General features: G+C 26.9%; 1 protein-coding gene across 4 annotated transcripts in view; it reads right to left on the bottom strand.

Annotated features, from left to right (window-relative positions):
• LOC136989648 (phosphatase and actin regulator 1-like) overlaps window positions 1-18541 on the bottom strand; it is a 92270-nt gene that overhangs the window by 4865 nt on the left and 68864 nt on the right. For 3 of the 4 annotated variants that reach the window (XM_067287870.1, XM_067287866.1, XM_067287869.1), the window contains 7 exons: window positions 13463-13480; window positions 11582-11769; window positions 9347-9503; window positions 4050-4105; window positions 3904-3965; window positions 1528-1665; window positions 459-535 (listed from right to left, as the gene is read on the bottom strand). In XM_067287870.1, the coding sequence (XP_067143971.1) occupies window positions 459-535; window positions 1528-1665; window positions 3904-3965; window positions 4050-4105; window positions 9347-9503; window positions 11582-11769; window positions 13463-13480 (696 nt within the window). The remainder of the gene's footprint in view (window positions 1-458; window positions 536-1527; window positions 1666-3903; window positions 3966-4049; window positions 4106-9346; window positions 9504-11581; window positions 11770-13462; window positions 13481-18541) is intronic. The other variant, XM_067287867.1, reaches the window with a different exon arrangement.

Genomic DNA, 18541 nt, shown 5'->3' with positions numbered 1-18541 from the left:
ATCTACTTTGCACTATGTTGTTGTTACAATAAGTGAATATATTTGTTTTTTTTGGATGAATTATGTTTAGTTTATTATTTTTTAAAATTATTTTGCCAATAGATTGTACTACATGTAAAGCCAGCAAATCAAATTTAGACAGAAATTAATTAATCAATATATAGAAATACAATCAATATTTTTGGATTGGTATGGCATTATCTACGTCAGAAGTAGGCTAATGTAACTGCCGAGTTTCATACCAATTGATCGAACTGTCTAGGAGTGCATTGTGAACAAACATCCTCATTTATACATATAGATAAATGCATGTTGCCACTTCAAAAAATGGCCTTCATATAATTAACCTTATTAATCTGCATTACATTTATGGGATAAAACATTTATTTTTTACAGAAATTTTAAGCAACTTATAAAATTTTATTAATGTAATTAATCAACAAGTAAGAATGCAATACCTTGTTAAATGACGACTATCTGCATGTACTTCCATCTCCATACTTTTAAATTCATTTAGTTCTTTTCTGATGGCAGCCTGTAATGGTAATATTTTTTAAAAGAAATCCAAAATTTATACAATTCTTTGAAAATAAAAAGCGCAATATATTTCTAAATTTTCCTATGACAAAACATACAAGTACTAACAGAGTTACAGAAAAAAAAGCAGAATATTTATATGCATTTTTAATTTAGATCAAGCATTCCCAACCTTACATTGACCCCTCCCTCCTCTTCTAGACCATTTCAAGAAGAAGTTTTATGTTAATCATTATTAATTTTTTTTGTAATTTATTGATCCAGAATGATGTAATTTCTTATAGTTCTTGCATTTTTTAAATTGTCATTAATATATAGTGTTTAAAAGCAGAAATTTTATTAAGGCATTCTGATTAATTATTATTTTTACTATTTTAAGTGTTTTATGAAATAGTTTTGAGTTTAATTATTTTTATTTTTGTAGTAAAATAATCAGATTTTTTTAAATTATTTATCTCATTATAAGAACTATTTTATCATTTTGTTCTAAGCAAACAACTACAAATGGCCTTCAACACCAGAAATTAGTAACAACACTCTTCTAACCTGTTACCGGTGTGCATTTCCTCTTCTTCACACTCGTAATTTACCCAAAAAATAGGTCTTTACAAATGTTTTCGAACCCCAAACGCCGGTTTTTCCTCAGGTAATACGAATTTCGTTGGAATTGCCATTCGAATCACCTGGTTTGAACGGCAATTCCAACGAAATTCATATTACCTGAGGAAGAACTGACGTTTGGGGTTCGAAAACATTTGTAAAGACCTATTTTTTGGGTAAATTACGAGTGTGAAGAAGAGAAAATGCACACCGGTAACAGGTTAGAAGAGTGGTTGTTACTAAGCAAACAAATATATTATTTCAAAACAGATGATTAACACAAGCTTTAAGTCATTTTAATAAGTAAAGAATCTAGCTTGATTTATAGCTGTTTTAAGTGTTTATTATTCCAATGGAAATGAATTTAATGTCAAAATATAAAAAATTTACCTTGTCTCTTGGCGTAAGACGGGTCCATGGCTTGTCGGCACGTCTATCGTAATCTTGTGCCTGTGTCACTTCGACATAGTCATTAAAACGAATAATTTTTCTTTCCTTTAATTCCTCAATTGTAGGTCGAAAACTCAGCTAAATTAAACATATCAAAACATTTCAAGCTCATCATTTGAAAGAAACTCATAATATATTATAAAATTCCACTTTAACATAAAACTATTAAAATCAGAGGTATTGTTTTTCCAAATCAAAATGCATTACTTGAAGAACAAAAAATTATTTAAGTAATACATAAAATAATCAGAGAAATAAAGTGCTAGTATCTTCCATAGATTTGTGGCATTCTTAAAGAAATGGATAGAAAAAAATTTTCTAATTGCTCTATTTTCTTTTTGAATACTTATCTTGAATTACCAGATCTTCAATTTATGGTTATGTACAATCTTCAAGATAAATAATTTTGTTTTAAAAATGCTTTCCAATCTGAACAAAAATCTAATTCTCTTCTAAAAACTGATTTAAAAACTTTATAAGGCTATAATTAAATAAAAACAAATAGCTCAAAATGCTTCTTTACAATAAATGTTCTGTGTCTATTCAATTAGAAATCCAGGAATAGATCTTCAATATTTATATAAAAGTTAGTTTATTAGAATAAATATGGTATTTATTCAATATATCCAGTCTTCTAATAGTAAGTGCACCATTTATTGGGGGAAAGTAAGGATTATTATAACCTGTATGAATTTGAGATTTAGAAATTCTTTATTAAGCATGTGATAATTTCCCTAATGGCTCCAGCTAGAGTCAGGCAACTGAAGTGTTTTTTCTTCTGCTTTTAAATTTTATCTTTGGATTAAAAGTAAGATTGGTGGGAAGTTCTAAATATTTTGACAGTTAAAGTATATTACAGTCAAACCCCATTAATACAAAGTCGAAGCGGCTTAAAGATATTATAAAAAGGCTAAGAAATTTTGCAAATTTTCTCCCAGTTATTTCACTGTGTTTTATGTTGTTTGGATATATTTAATATTTAAAAAAATAAACTTTATTGAGATACACTGGTTTGAAGAAAGAATCAATGCTCATTTTTTGACTTATAAAGCTACTGAATATAATGGGTTGACCTAGCTGCCAAATCGAATCCAGAAGTTGAATGTACAAACTTTACAAATTTAAAAATAACTTATCTGCTTGGATTTTGATGGAAATCCTTTTTTATTTAAAAACTGATAACTAATTACCGGTATACAATAGTGTAATAACAGAAATAATGAAACTATTGAATTAAAGCAATTAAAAATAAATATTTCCTAAAACTACAGAGTTTCAAAATTCTCCCAATCTTATTAACTTCTAATGCATGTTGATTGTTGTAATTGACCACTTGGCATTATCATAGCATAAAAAGAACAGACTATAACAGTGTAATTTTTTGAGTTGGAATGATCATCACATGATGTTAATATTATCGTCATTATTTCACACCAAAGTGTTATGGCCAATGTTAAAGTTGAACAATATGCCTTTAATTAATCGTGTCGAGACTTATGTTACAACTATCTTGTGTGACTTCAGGAAAGCTGGAGGCAGTGTTTTTTATATTAAATGATGTAATATAATTATACTGAATTCATGTAACCATTACAGATTTCATATCACGTATCTGAATTTGTTAACATTAAAATGCCTATTCACAAGATATAGGACCTATTTTGCATAAACCAATAACATAATAACGGGATTTGATTGCAATTCAAAAACACTTGCAAAATAAATACTGTATTTATTCTTCTAATAAACAGTGTCTTCTAATAGTGCATTGTTTATCAAAGGCTTATTAAAGTAAACTGAAAAATTGCACCTTCTATTTAGTATTAACACATTTTAACAGATGGTAAAGGTGACAAGTGTTGTGTTGTTTAAATAATAATAATAAAGTGAAAATTTACCACATTTATTCCGTTAGTAGACACCCTTAAATAATAATCACACCCAATTTCCAAACAATATGAATAATAGTTGTCCTCTAAACAGCACAGTTGTAATTTGAGAAAATTTATAGACATTTATTGTAATGAACAATGTGCTATGGTTAATTGTAACTAACATATACAATTTATTTATTTATTGTAAAATTACAAAGGCAGTGATTGCCACTCCAAAACAAACAACAAATAAGAATGCCAATTAAAAAAATAAAAATGTAAAAATACACAGTTGTTTTAAAACAGCAAAAACTTAGATAATATATAAAAATTTAACAATAAATGCAAAAAAAATTTTTATAATGTATATGTAAAATTAAATTTCAGTTCTTTTTTGTTTTTAATGTATCAATTTATTATGTATATATAAACTATATATTACCTTTCTTATAAGCATTTTCTTTTTCTGCTCTTTTTCTTTCTTGATTTCTTCTGGAGTTTGATCTAGATGTAGTGACAAAATAATTAAAATCAGATAAACAATGGTACTGACTTGAAAAAAATCTTAAAAAGAAAAGAAAAACATACTTTTTAAAATATTCCTTTGTTCTAGTTCTTCTGCTGTTGGCCGTAAACTCAATCTCCTACAAATTAAAAGGAAAGTGAGTAATGAAGACTAAATTAGTATCAAATGATTAGAAGTTAGTTTTTAAAACAAAAGTATATTTGCAATAAAATTTAAAATAAAACTTGTTGTAAACAAAGTGAACATAAAACATTAGTTTATATAAGATTGTTTTGAATTTTCTTTATTATACTGCAAGTCTTAATTCCAAATAGTTACCACCAAACTTATGTATTTATGTATGCAGGTAGCTTTTTGTATTGCTCTCATGGATAAGTCACACAAACTGTCTATCTGCAGTATGGAAGAATATTTATTTTTCAAGTACTTTCTACATTTTACAACTGTCCTCTTCAGGCAGTATCATTCATAGAGAACAGCACATTTTAATTGTAGAAATAGAACATTTTTCAGATTGTTTCTTATGCACGGGCATGGAACTTACATAATATATATTTATACAATATTAAAAATAATAATGACATGCAAAAAATTATTAATAATAAAAGTAACAGTATTAAAATATGAAAATAAGTAATAAATTAAATACTGTTACTTTTATTATTAATAATTTTTTGCATGTCATTATTATTTTTAATATTGTATAAATATATATTATGTAAGTTCCATGCCCGTGCATAAGAAACAATCTGAAAAATGTTCTATTTCTACAATTAAAATGTGCTGTTCTCTATGAACGATACTGCCTGAAGAGGACAGTTATAAAATGTAGAAAGTACTTGCAAAATAAATATTTTTTCATAATGTCGATAGACGGTTGTTTTTGACTTATCTTTTTGTATGCCCGTAATTATTTGTTGCCCAATCATCATTAACAAAATTTATTTTTGTTTTTACATATTTATTAATGTTCTAGTTATAATGGAATATTTAAAATAACTAAAACCAAGTGAATATATTAAAAATAAATTTTTAGACTATATAAATTTCTAGAATATACAAGATATCTTTGTTTATGTGTAATATAAACAAACTCTTAAACAGATCAATGTTAAAAATTATAGTTAATAAAGGCACTTCCGAATTTAAAAAATTTGTTGTTATTTTTTAAACCTGTTATTAAATCAATGTTCCTGTTATTAATGAATTAATAACCGGAAAACAAATTTATCTTACAAAATTAATACATTAAAATAACTAAAATACATCAAATATTTATGGGAAACAAGATGCATATTTAAATTTATGTTTATTTCTGTTTGTATGAAATGTCACTTAAAAGGTCTCATAATAAAATGTAAGTAGCAAATTTCACACATTTTTAATATGGATTTAATAAAAGCATCTTTATCATATACACTAAGATTGAACTTTGGCACCTGTTGGCATATAAAAATGTTCTATTTCTCAGATTTTTCTGAGATTTAATGCACCCAATATTATTTTGATTGTCTCATTTCTCGTCAAGAAGTCTTTCTATTCAAACATTGCATATAAATAAAAGTGTATCAGATGAGCTTATATAAGAAATAAATCAATTTACAAAAATGTTTCTAATAAATTCAATAATTATAGATTCACCAGTATTATTTATATAAACATATAAATATTATATTTTTTAAATTTTTCATACACTATCTATAATCTTTATTGCTATAAAGATAAAATGTACTATACAAAAGATTAATAAAGATAAAACTCTTAAATTTATTTAAGGCCCAAATTTCAATTTAAATAAGACTACTACTTTAACTCAAAATCTGAGTTTGAACTTAAAATCACACAGAATGGATAATACAAATATCAGAATAAATTCAAAATCTTTACAATCAAAAATTTACTGATTAAAAACAGTATGTATGAAGAAGTAATATATACATATCAATTACATACAATCATTTGATAATTTTAAAGTAGATAATTTTATTCCACAGACAAATCCAAGTCTCGTGTATATATACGTATTCAATATACTAAATTTATATCAGACATATTTTTTCTATTATGTCAGAATGTATGTGACCCTATTCTTATATCAAAAACTCTGGCTCAATGTCAAACACCTGAAATAACTAGTGCATTATTTAAATCTTGTCTTAACAGAGAATATTTTTAGTACCTGCATTATTATTATTTTCTGACTAAATATTGCAATCTGGATCTTACTGTCACTACTAGAGAAATCTTCCCACATTATACTAGTTAAGTTTTTAAAATTGATATAATATAATATATTTGCTTCAGATAAAAAGCATTTTAATTCCTGTTTAAAATGAAAATAACTTTTCATTTTAAACAGGAATTAAAATGCTTTTCATCTGACTAACTCTTCATTAATTCATTAATATAATAATTTTAATTATCTGATATTAGAATTTACTTAAATTTTACTATGAGAATTTTCATAGTATTTTTAAAGTAATAATAAATAAAAATATATATAAAATAAACAATATTGTATTTGTGTTAAAACTCTTGACAACAGCACTTTAATCCTAATGGAATCAGCATTTTAGCAAATGCTTTTGATATCATATTGCTTTGGTTATTTTTATTATTCTTTTATCTGCTTTTCTTTTTAAATCATTATAACATCAATATCCTTCATTTATATTTATGTTCAAATTTAAATACTTGCAAATTTAAATGTGTTTGTTCTTTTTTGGTCAAATGATTAGTCAAACAGTATTTTTTTTTTAAATATTCCACATTGTCTGAAGGTTAAAGATGCCAATGTGATGCTAATTTTCTGTTATTTCCTAAATTCTATTTTAATGACAAAAGACAGCATTGGTTATTTTACTAAGTTCTACTGAATTTGGAACATAGAATTCTCACAGCTTGCTCTCATTTTTTCTTTCAATGTAAGCCTGAAGCGAGCCTTAAACAGAGCAGAAAATGTTTGCTTAGAGCAGTGGTTCTCAACCGGGGTCCATGTAACATTACTGAGGGTCCACAGAAAAAAAAAATACCGAATTGTTAACCGAATAACTGAGTTCATGGTGATATTATAGTGGTCTATAGGGTAATTCTACTTCAGAACAATTGTTTTACTGAAAAATAAATTTCTACAATATATAAACACAATTACAAACTTCAGATACGGAGGCGTTAAACGAAATTTTATTTCTGCAAGTGCTTTTGACATAATTTACGCATGTCGTCCTCAGGCAGTTAGAATAACAGAGAATTTGAACAAAATATTTAGAATTTTAAAAACCTTAACAACATTAACAGTTTTGGAACATAACGTTTTAAGAACAAAAATAAACATTTTTTGTAAACTTGTAAAACTGACGCGCATGCGCCTTAACATATATAAAGGTAAAAATCAATTGGAAGAGCACTATAAGTGCATGTTACGTTAAAATATAAATATAAAAATATGTAACATAATTTGAAAACACGTAAAATATATGTAACATATATTAAGATACATTTTTTAAAATTTGATGCGCATGTGTCTTACTCTACAATGGAGGCACGGGAAACGAAAGTAAATTTAATGTTGATTTTTCAATAATTTGTATAAATTAGTCCAAACTTCAGGTAATTCGAGGGTAGGAGAGTTGCACAGGGAGAGCAGCTCAGTGAAGATGGCCTCCCAAATAAACAGCAAGCGCCTCTCCTCACAGTGCCTGAATATCACCACCTGATTCCAAAGTGCTGTGTGGTGATGCTGTACCACCAATTTGGAAAGTTCGGTATTGCAATTGCCTAGAGCAACCGAACGTTGGTGTTCAGACATGCAAAACGGCCAGCATTCTGGCAGTTGCACTTATACAGGGTGCACAGGAAAGTTCCTTTAACCAGAAAATTCTTGCGAACAGAGAGAGCTACAGGTATGCAAGTGAGGTAACGGTATAGTAAAGTGACTATGCCCAACCTAGTGCAAAACGAAAACAGATAGAGCAAACTTCCCAATTAGAAAGTTTTAGAGCATCAATTAATTAGTACAAAACTACATGTGGTTCACACGGATAAGATAAATTGTCGCCTGTATACCCAAAAATGTCCGAAAGCAATGCACGCCATTTTGTGTGACGTTTGAAAGGAATAGCCATAGGTATGAAGAAATACGCACAATTTATTGCATAAAATTCATACTTATGTCAATACAGTTTGATAACATCGCACAAAAAACAATGGAAAAGCAAACTGTCACACAGTGATAACAAGTTTTTGAACATACTCAACATTAACTTGTTATCACTGTGTGACAGTTTGCCTTTCAATTGTTTTTTGTACGATGTTATCAAACTGTATTGACATAAGTATGAATTTTATGCAATAAATTGTGCATATTTCTTCATACCTATGGCTAATCCTTTCAAACGTCACACAAAATGGCGTGCATTGCTTTTGGACATTTTTGGGTATACAGGCGACAATTTATCTTATCCGTGTGAACCACATCGTTTTGTACTAATTAACTGATGCTCTAAAACTTTCTGATTGGGAAGTTTGCTCTATCTGTTTTCGTTTTGCACTGCTTATCTTCCAAATTTCGCCACTAGGGGCACTGATGTCGTTTGCATTAGGTCGGGCATAGTCACTTTACTATACCGTTACATCACTTGCATAGCTGTAGCTCTCTCCGCCCGCAAGAATTTTCTGGTTAAAGGGACTTTCCTATGGACCTTGTATAATCCCAGTGTATAGTCCCAATATTGGGTTTTGCAGGGGAATGGAGTAGACACCAGATTTTTCCAGGGTGGAAAGAGTGTCCCGTCCCTATCGTTATACAAGATTTGTCTCAGACTTGGGCATGGGGCTATGGGTAAGCGAAAGCCATTTTGCCTAAAAATCTGGCATCTGATTACCAGTATATCAATTGGTCTCTAAACCTGATATCAATTCCACTTAGACGTATGGAAAGATTATCAGGTGTCTGGATTTACATATCACCTGCATACTTGCATTGCAGGCTGTATTACATACAACTTGGTTTGACTCATTTTCAAATGTGTCCAACATCTTGCTAAATCAATGTGTGTTTGCTAACTGCTCTACTGAGGGCAAAAAAAGGACTTACAAAGTATTAGGCAGATGGTCATAATTCAGTGATCAGTTTATAATAGGAATAATGAAAAAATTAGCTAAAAAATTAAAATTGATTAAATTGGATTTTTGTGTAGGCCATTAGTTTAAGCATTAATAATACATTATGACAACATTAAAAACAAAGTTATTGGATATATTGGACATATGCTTTCTAGAATAACTACTTACTTATTAAATAACAAAACTTTCTTAAAAAATAGTATTTTTGGAAAACTTATAAAAACTAATTGAATACCTGATTAATTTGTTTTCCACAGCTTCTCTACTTTCTTGTCTTTCTTTTTCACTCTGAATATGAATTATATTTTTATCAATTAATTCTTGAAGATCGGGTCTTTGAGATAATTTCATTGCTAATGAATCTTTCCTAGCTAGTTTAGCAACCAAACGACCTATCAAAATAAAATCATTATTTTTCTGAAATTATAATCATGTAATTTGATAGTTAATATTTTCAATAATTAAATAAATAAATCAGTGAAAATCACAAAACTTGGTGCCATTATAACAAAGTAAATAAACTGCTAAATTTAACATTACCAAAATGAATTATACAGATTTTCCAGTTGTTATTAGGTTAGAACCAGAACAGCACAGAATAGATTCTACACTATATTTAATAGATCTTACTATTTCTAAGACTCAAGCTAGTTACAGAGTTAACAAGAACTTTAGTGCTGTATCTGTTATTTCCTATATTGATTGGCATTTATTTGATACAACTTCAATCTTGCAATTGTTAATTCAGCAAGCATTTACACACTTTCCTACAGAGTGACAGAATATATACAGGTATACCTTGAGTTATATTGTTCCCGATTATACGTCGTTTGTCAAAAAAGTATATGGAAAAATAAAAATCAAGTTTAAGTCAGTTTATTCGACTTAAAATCCATCCGCCACAAACACTGAAGTCGTAATATCACTAGAAAAGTGTTGAAAGCACATAAAATCATATTAAAATATGTACATTTACAGTAAATGTTAATATAATCATCATAAATCCTAGAGAACAAAACATGAAAACATCTGTGTTTCTGTGTTGTCGTCTTATTTAGCGGTCTTTAAGTGCTCATTATTGGCGTTTAGTTATGACGTAAGTCGTAGTTTCGACTTACGTCATAACTACACAAGTAAATTTGACTTACGTCGCCTCTCCCGGAACCAATTACAGACGTAAGACGAGGTATACCTGTATAATTGATCAAAATCTTGTGAATTTTTGTAGATCACTGCTTTCAGAAGACCATTATTTCAAGTCTGATTAAAGCACAGCATCAATTTCAGTTATGTAGTGGAATGCCTAAATCAATTATTAATCCAAGCTTAAACACTGTAATGTTAGGTAAGGCATTACCTTCCATTATAAAGCCTGTTATTAAAGACAAAAATTTTAATTAATTCTGATCTTTCTTGTAGCAATTTTTTTAAAATTATAATTGATATAACAATCTCAAATTTAATTGAGTTTTTATTAAAAATCTTTCAACAAAGTGGCATTCTTCTAACAGATTTCTTGTCATCAATACAATACAATACAATTAATCTATTTAATTAGTAAAGACCTACAAAATACTTGTACTCAATTATTATTCTACTTGTAAAAACATTTTAAATATGAAATTTGCAGATATTTTTTCATCAAAAACTAATAGTATTAAAACTTTTCATTCTAGAAAAGAGTGATATTAAGATGGTTTTGGAATATGTATACAAAAATTTCATCAGAAATCCAGTCTATTTACTTTCACATATTACTTACATCTGGTACTAAGTAATAGTAATATAATGTGCAAGTATTTTCCAGGTAGATAGAAATAGTTTAACAACTTTTTGCAGTATACTGATTAGTTCAAAAATATAATTTTATTAATTCAGCAGTAATTATTTTATCTTTTTTTTTGTTATTATTATTATTACATTTCCTTGATTCTAAGACATTGTCAATTAAAATATACAAGTTTGAAATTGAATTTAAGATGTTTTTTTTATATGGAATAAAAAATTTTTAAACTTAATAAATTTTATTAATTTAAAAGCTGTAGAAATAGAGCTGCCAATGTTTTTCTAAATTATTATTAGTTAAGTAATAATAAGTTAGAAAAACAGTGGCCACTATTTCTATACGTTTGCATACACAACTTTTCTTTTAATGCTGCATCATAATACCACCTTAAATGCATTTTAAATGCTGAGCAGTTTTAAATTAAGCACTTTTACCAGCAATGCTCATTCATTAACATTGCTGTGACTGTCGAGTAGTAAAAAATGAAAATGACTACCGTTGGTACATAATACACTAAGTGATCTATGTGCAATGACTTGCATTTATTTTGGACAGTGAAAATAACATGTCATCAATTTTAAGATCCTTCTATTTCAAACAAGTAAATATGAATAAAAACAAAGAGTATATCTTAGAATCTAGGAAAAAACAGTAATTAATATTTTAACTCATATATTAACTTACATTGTTCATCATTCCCATAATAATCCCTCCATAGAATTGGATTATCAATATCTGAATCACTATCTCCTCCAGAATTATCATAATTATCTCCCAAATGATTATTTATAAATGGTACAGGACGGTTTTCTTTATTTTCTGAGTTGTATTTATGGTTTGATGTGACAGTTATAACAGGAGATTGTAATTTACTACAAAAGAAAAAATATATATATATAAATTTTATTTAAATATATTTGTATAAAGCTATGTAGTCTCATAAAAGCTCACAAAATGAATTATTAACATTTGAATTAAACATGTATCAGATGAAATAAAATGAAATTATAAACTATTTATACTGAAATATACATTGATAAATTTAGTGATCTAAATTATAAAAAAAAAAAAAAAATCAAGTAACTCCAATTTAAGTTTAGAACTTTAGCAATTTTCTATTTAATAATTTTTATTTTTAGTAATTAATAATAAAATTCATGTTCAAATTAATGTCTTAAAGTCAAATAACAGTTGGATTACTAATTAAAATTAATGCTACATTTTTATATGTAAATTTTATTTGCAGTTTCAACTACTTAGAGCAATTTTCTTTGGAGATTTATTTCATATAGAAGAAGCAACTCTAAACACTGCTAACGCTGCATATTTAAAACATTTTAATTAGAAACATTTTTGAAGTTATTTTACCTAAACATGAAGCTGCATGTTCAGCATTTCCTTTTAACCATTTAAAATGTTGTAAAGCAGTTAATTCTTTAAGTTTTTAGTAGTACTTATTGTAGACAATTTTTAAGATAATTTACTGACTCTTCTGTTCTATTACTTTATTAGAAGAATAATCTTGATCAGAAAAGTAAGCTGCCAAAAAAAGACAAGCCAAACTTTTATTTTTACTCTAAATATCTGATTACAAGATTTTACGGAATTATTTTTTTTATTCGACTAAATTTATATATTTATAAATGTATAGAAACTATGCCATTAGAATATTTGTGTACAGTACATCCAATATAAGAATAGAATCATTTCTAAATTGTACATAAATATAAGCCTTTATCTAATCTGTTAGCAGGATAAAAATTCATTAATTACTAAATTAAGGAACACTTTGCATTTCTCCATCTCATAATCTTCAGATGAAAATATAAATTATGTTTGTTTAACTTTAATCTATAAATAAATAATCCATAAAAGCCAACAAATTTTATGAATTGTTCATTTCATTAAAGAAAAAAATTTCTAATAAAAAGAGTAAAATATTGTTTTATACAATGTACAGTACGTAATATAACAGCAGCACTTAAATCATTATATATTCATAATTTTTATTTAACTAAAATTAAAAGTAACTGTATCACACAATAAATTATGATTATGAACTATTAAGATTATAATAGTAACAAGATTTAATAATTTGCATAATTTAATATACAATAGACTACTTATTGTAATCACGAATATTGTTATTAGACATTTATCATCATCAAAATTAGCAGGTCCCAAAACATAAGTTAAATGCACTATAAAAACTTCACTTAAATTGTAATCAGAATTCATCATCAATCTTTGGGCATTTTAAAAAGCTGTCTTTTCATGCTATTGGCCACAATATGTGAGTGATAACATGCTATCATTTTCCACCAACAACATATAATAACAGTTGTAATTAATAAATCATTAAATCAAGGCGCACAGTTTTTAATTGTTTTAAGTTCTTTTAATGTCACAATAATCGTAGAATTTCCTCTAATTGTCATCTCATACTGCACTTCAGGCTGTTATTGTTATCAGTTTAGACACGTTCCAAAGTGATTACATTAAGTGGATTCTACTGTATTAAAATTTTAATTTAAATGACATATTAGAATCTTAAATGATACAAACCTAAACTGGAAAAGCATGCTATATAATAAAAATATTCATATTTAATAAATGAAAAATTTTAAAATATGAAACTGATTAGTATTTAAAATATTTCATTTTAGAAAAAACAAATATTTTAATTATTAGAAAGTTATTAATTTTTTCATATTGCTAGATGAATATCAGTCATTAAATTAAATACTTTATATGTTCTAGATATATTGTTGATTTAAAACGATACATTAACAATGGCATTATGCTCACCTAAAATTAACTATCATTAAAAAAGTTTTTACAAGTTTATTAGTTAATAACTACTTAGTTAAATGGCAAAATAAGTTTTTTGGCTTATGACTCAAATTATAAATTATTAAGAAGAGATTAGATTAATCTAAAACAGTTAAGCATAACACCACTTCTAAAAAACATGTAGCATATAGAAAAAAATACAATATACCAGATAACTGTAAAGTACTATTCAATGCTGTTTAGAATTTTGGTAGTAATTTTTTATTTAATTGAATTATCTGAATGTTCTGAAATATCACCATATCAGATTTGTCATATTTGGACTGCTAAACCTCTATCTAGACAGTGTTGAATAGGAGTACTTCATGAACATCCAACATATAATCATCATTCAATTTTCTCAGTGAATAAAGAAGTTATGCATTCAGTTTATGGAGTTCATACATTTCTACAGATACATACAAAAACACTCTCACACACACTTTGCATACTGAAACATTCAAGAATTAGAATGAAAGATTGTAATAATTGTACTTCTCTGAAAACTGCACTTGTCATAAACCACCACTAAAATTTTTACAAAAATTTGCTAGCCATGGATACAGATACAGGTATACCTTGGGTTACGTCATTTCGAGTTAAGTTGTTCTCAATTATACGTCATTTGTCAAAATATATATATATATATATATATATATATATATATATGAAAAAATAAAAATCAAGTTTAAGTCATTTTATTCGACTTTACATCTGTCCACCACAAATATTGAAGTCGTAATATCACTAGAAAAACGTTAGAAGTACCTAAAATCATGTTACTATACAATAAATAAGAATAAAAGTATATAAAATTATATTAAAATACATACATTTACAGTAAATGTTAATACTGTACAACATAAAACCTAGAGAACAAAATATGAAAACATCTGTGACTCTGTGTTGTCATCTTATTTAGTGGTCTTTATTGGTAAATTTAACATAAATTAGTTTATTTTCTACTATCGCAAAATAATTTTAATAACTGTATTTGATATTTAATCTTATAAAATCATTTTATATTATAATGTCTTAGAGCAAACCACATTAACAAATAGAGTCCGCAATGTACCGTAAACATCGCCAAATTGTAAACATGTACGTTTACAAGTATGTAAGTACTGTACATGTATTTGTAAATTTAGATAAATTTTAGTTTTTAATATAGTACAAAAAAAAGTAATTTGTTTGTAAGCTTAAAATAGATTCTTATTAACCATATATTATTAAAAATGCATTTAAAAATAAAATACAGAACTGGAAATGGTTATTTGTGGCTTAGCCTAGTGACAAGTAAATTTGACTTATGTCACCTCTCCTGGAACCAATTACCAACATAAGGTGAGGTATACCTGTATAGGTAAAAACCAAACATGCAAATCTTTGTGAATTACTACCTTCTCAAATATTCATTAATGATTTCTTCATTTCAAGTGCAATAATAAGAGTTTTGTATGGAAAGAATTTTCTATCTAGATTAATTTAGCAATTCATTTTTCTAAAATTTAGTTAAACCATGCAATTTTGTTTTGAAGACATCAACTTATTACATCAATTTCATCAGTAACTAATGATGCTGTTATAATAATAATTATATATCTGGTATTGGTTTTGTATAACATCGCCAATTAATACGGAAGCACAATCTTTTATATTGATACATCACTAATTTCATGATAAAACTTAATATGTATAATAAATAAACATGATAAATATTTTTGTCTATTCTCCCCTCTTTACTCACGCATTAAAAAAAAAAAGTAATATTCAGATTATAAATAAATGTTAGCAGATTTTAAAACTTTCTTTCAAACATCTCTTCTTGATCATTATTTTTATAAACAAAGTAGCAGAACTTCAATAATCAAAATATACATTGTAATTATTTTGCAAAGAAATTAGAATTTTTAATTTTTTCTTATTGTTATATTTAATCATAAAAAGATATAATCATTAATCCATTTATCCATTTATTTCTGTATATTTTAAAATAGTTTCTAGTACTTTCGATATTAATGATTAAATGGGGAAATTATGTTGACAAGTTAAAGTAAATCTCTTCACTTCAAACAATTAATATTAAAAAGAAAATTTTTGATAATTATTTTTAAATTACTTTATATCTGAATCTTCTTAAGAAAAATTTGATTATTAAAAATTCAAAGTAGAGTTGTTTTCTATGCAAAAATCATAAAAAGTAATAATGATACGAATGATTAATGAATATACATTTTATTTAACATAACAATATTGTTACGCTAAATGAACTTTAATAGCAAGAGCAAGAGACTCACTAATAATATAATTACATTAAATATTATCATCAAAATTAAAAAGAACTAACTGACTTACTCAGAAATGAGATTACCAAATTATTTAAAATTGAAAAATAGTTGCAATTGTTAAATTTTTGATAAAAGTTAATGGCACATTGCACTTTTATCTTATGTATATACAGATCATCTTATATTTTTTGCATTAGTTAATTGGTCTTCAGTTTTGAATCAAATATTTCATATTACAGTAAAATATGCCTAATATAGAATCTGAGTTAAATGGAAACCTGCCTAAATAGAAAAATTGCTCGATTCTGAAAAATTTTTTCAATATTAAGTTTTACTATAAGCTGGAAACCTGTCCAACACAAACACGAGATTTTTGGATACGAAGAATGTAACTTAAACCTGGTTAAAGCAGAAAATTAAGATTCCACTCATAGGAAAATAAGTAAAATTGTCTCCAGAACATGACAAACTATTCTGAGAATGATTTCAAACATTATCAGAGAAACAAACACAAATTCTTTAATGGAATGAATTGAGAATTAATAATGAATAGACTAATATATTAGAAAAACACTATGAAAAAATATTCACCTTTCAATTCTATGAAATTAAATTCAAAGTACTCAGTGTACTAATATCTTAAAGTATTTTTACCAAAGAAAATAATTAATATTCAAAAAAAAACCTTTTCAATTTGAAAGAGATTATTGTTATTTTGTGCATGCACTGATGATAATTAGGATAATAATGGAGAAATGTGTTTTGTAATCAGTCGGGTAGTTAAACAATGGAGTGAATTCTCGACAGAATTATATCATAGTCAAAATTATTTTTCTGATAGTAACTATACATATTATCTTTAAAATAACAGTCATTAAAATTGTATTTTATTAATTCATTATATTATTCTATCTCAATTTAATCAAATTTCAGAATTTATTTGTAATTCAAGATTCATAATAATATAAATTCACATCAATTAGTTTCTAGATGAAATTTATCCAAAAAACTGAGCTATTTAAAAATATTTTAAATTTTTAAATAATAAAGAATTTAAGAAGATTAATTATGCTAAATGTAAGAAAAATAAGAGAAGTCTATATGTTAAATTACCGTATTTTCCGGTGTATAAGACAACTTTTTAACCCAGGAAAAGTTATAAAGTTATCTTCTCGAAAGCCGAGTGTCGTCTTATAGGACAAGTATCCCAAACTCTATATTTTAACTGTAAAAGTCGGGAGTCGCCTTATACACCCAGTTGTCTTAAACACCGGAAAATATGGTAACTTAAATTTAAAAACTTAATGTAACACGTCTTCTTTTTTTTTATCAACATAATCAAGAATTTTTTTAAGTCAAATTATTTTACTACAATTTTTATAAAATCTTTTTTTTTTAATCCAATTCAATTAAAATTTCAAATCAGTACTATACTTAAATGTCATTACAGTACTGAATGAAACAAAAACTGTTAATATTACAATGAACAGCATTATTATATGCATATTCAGATTTTAAAAATGGTAGCATGAGACACATCCAAAAAGTACACAAGTGGAAAATTAATACATTATATAAAATTTAAAAATTTATCATCATCAACCCAAGATTTTTTTTTTTTTTTGAGAAACTCAACATTTAAAGATGGTTTACAGTATAACATATTTAGAAACTGCATTGTAATTTGTTTTTTCAATACATGACTTGCTACACTAAAGCCATATTTTATTTCTTAACTTTCTTTTTTAAACAAAATAGTCATGTCATTTTATAACTTGTAACACGTAGCTACGCTGGTGGACAAACTTAAGGATGAAGAAGAAATGGACATGTATATGAAAAACTAGATGTGGTTATAGACCAAGAAAACAATAGTATTGACAGCATGTTCAACATAATTTAATATAATAATTATGTTCAAAGGAAGTACGCAGGATGTCAAAAGAGGGTGTTTTTGTAAAAGGTGCATGTTGTCCGAAGACATGGTTGTACAAAAAAAATGCACAATACTTAATACAAACAATTCTGAGCATCATGTCAGTAAGGGATATGGCCACCATGAAGTGCGATGCAACTTTGTACATGACGCAGCATACTCAGAACAACATAATCCAGGAGCTGTTGAGGCAAGTTGTCCCATTCCTTTTTCACTGTACGAATGAGGGTCTCCTTGTTTGTCGGTGGATATTGTCAACCAGTAATACATCTCCCCAAGGCATCCCATACATTTTCAATTGAATTCAAGTCAGAAGAACGGGCTGGCCAGACTATGTGATGAATATCCTCGCTGTCAAGACACTCCTCTACAGCTTGTATGTGATGACAAGGCATGTTATCATCCATAAAACAAAAGTTTTTACTGACAGCACCTCGGAAAAATCAAACATGTGGGACAACTTCGTCAATTTACCATTGGCCAGTCATGGTTCCTCGGTCAGCACATACAGGTTCGTACAGCCATTGACTATGATGCCTGCCTACACCATGATACTGCATGTCAGATAGCAAATATTTTTGAAACGAT

Source organism: Centruroides vittatus, unplaced genomic scaffold, assembly GCF_030686945.1.
Source record: "Centruroides vittatus isolate TY-2023 unplaced genomic scaffold, ASM3068694v2 scaffold_752, whole genome shotgun sequence".
In the NCBI taxonomy this organism is placed as follows: domain Eukaryota; kingdom Metazoa; phylum Arthropoda; class Arachnida; order Scorpiones; family Buthidae; genus Centruroides; species Centruroides vittatus.
This window is presented reverse-complemented; position numbering and strand designations above follow the sequence as displayed.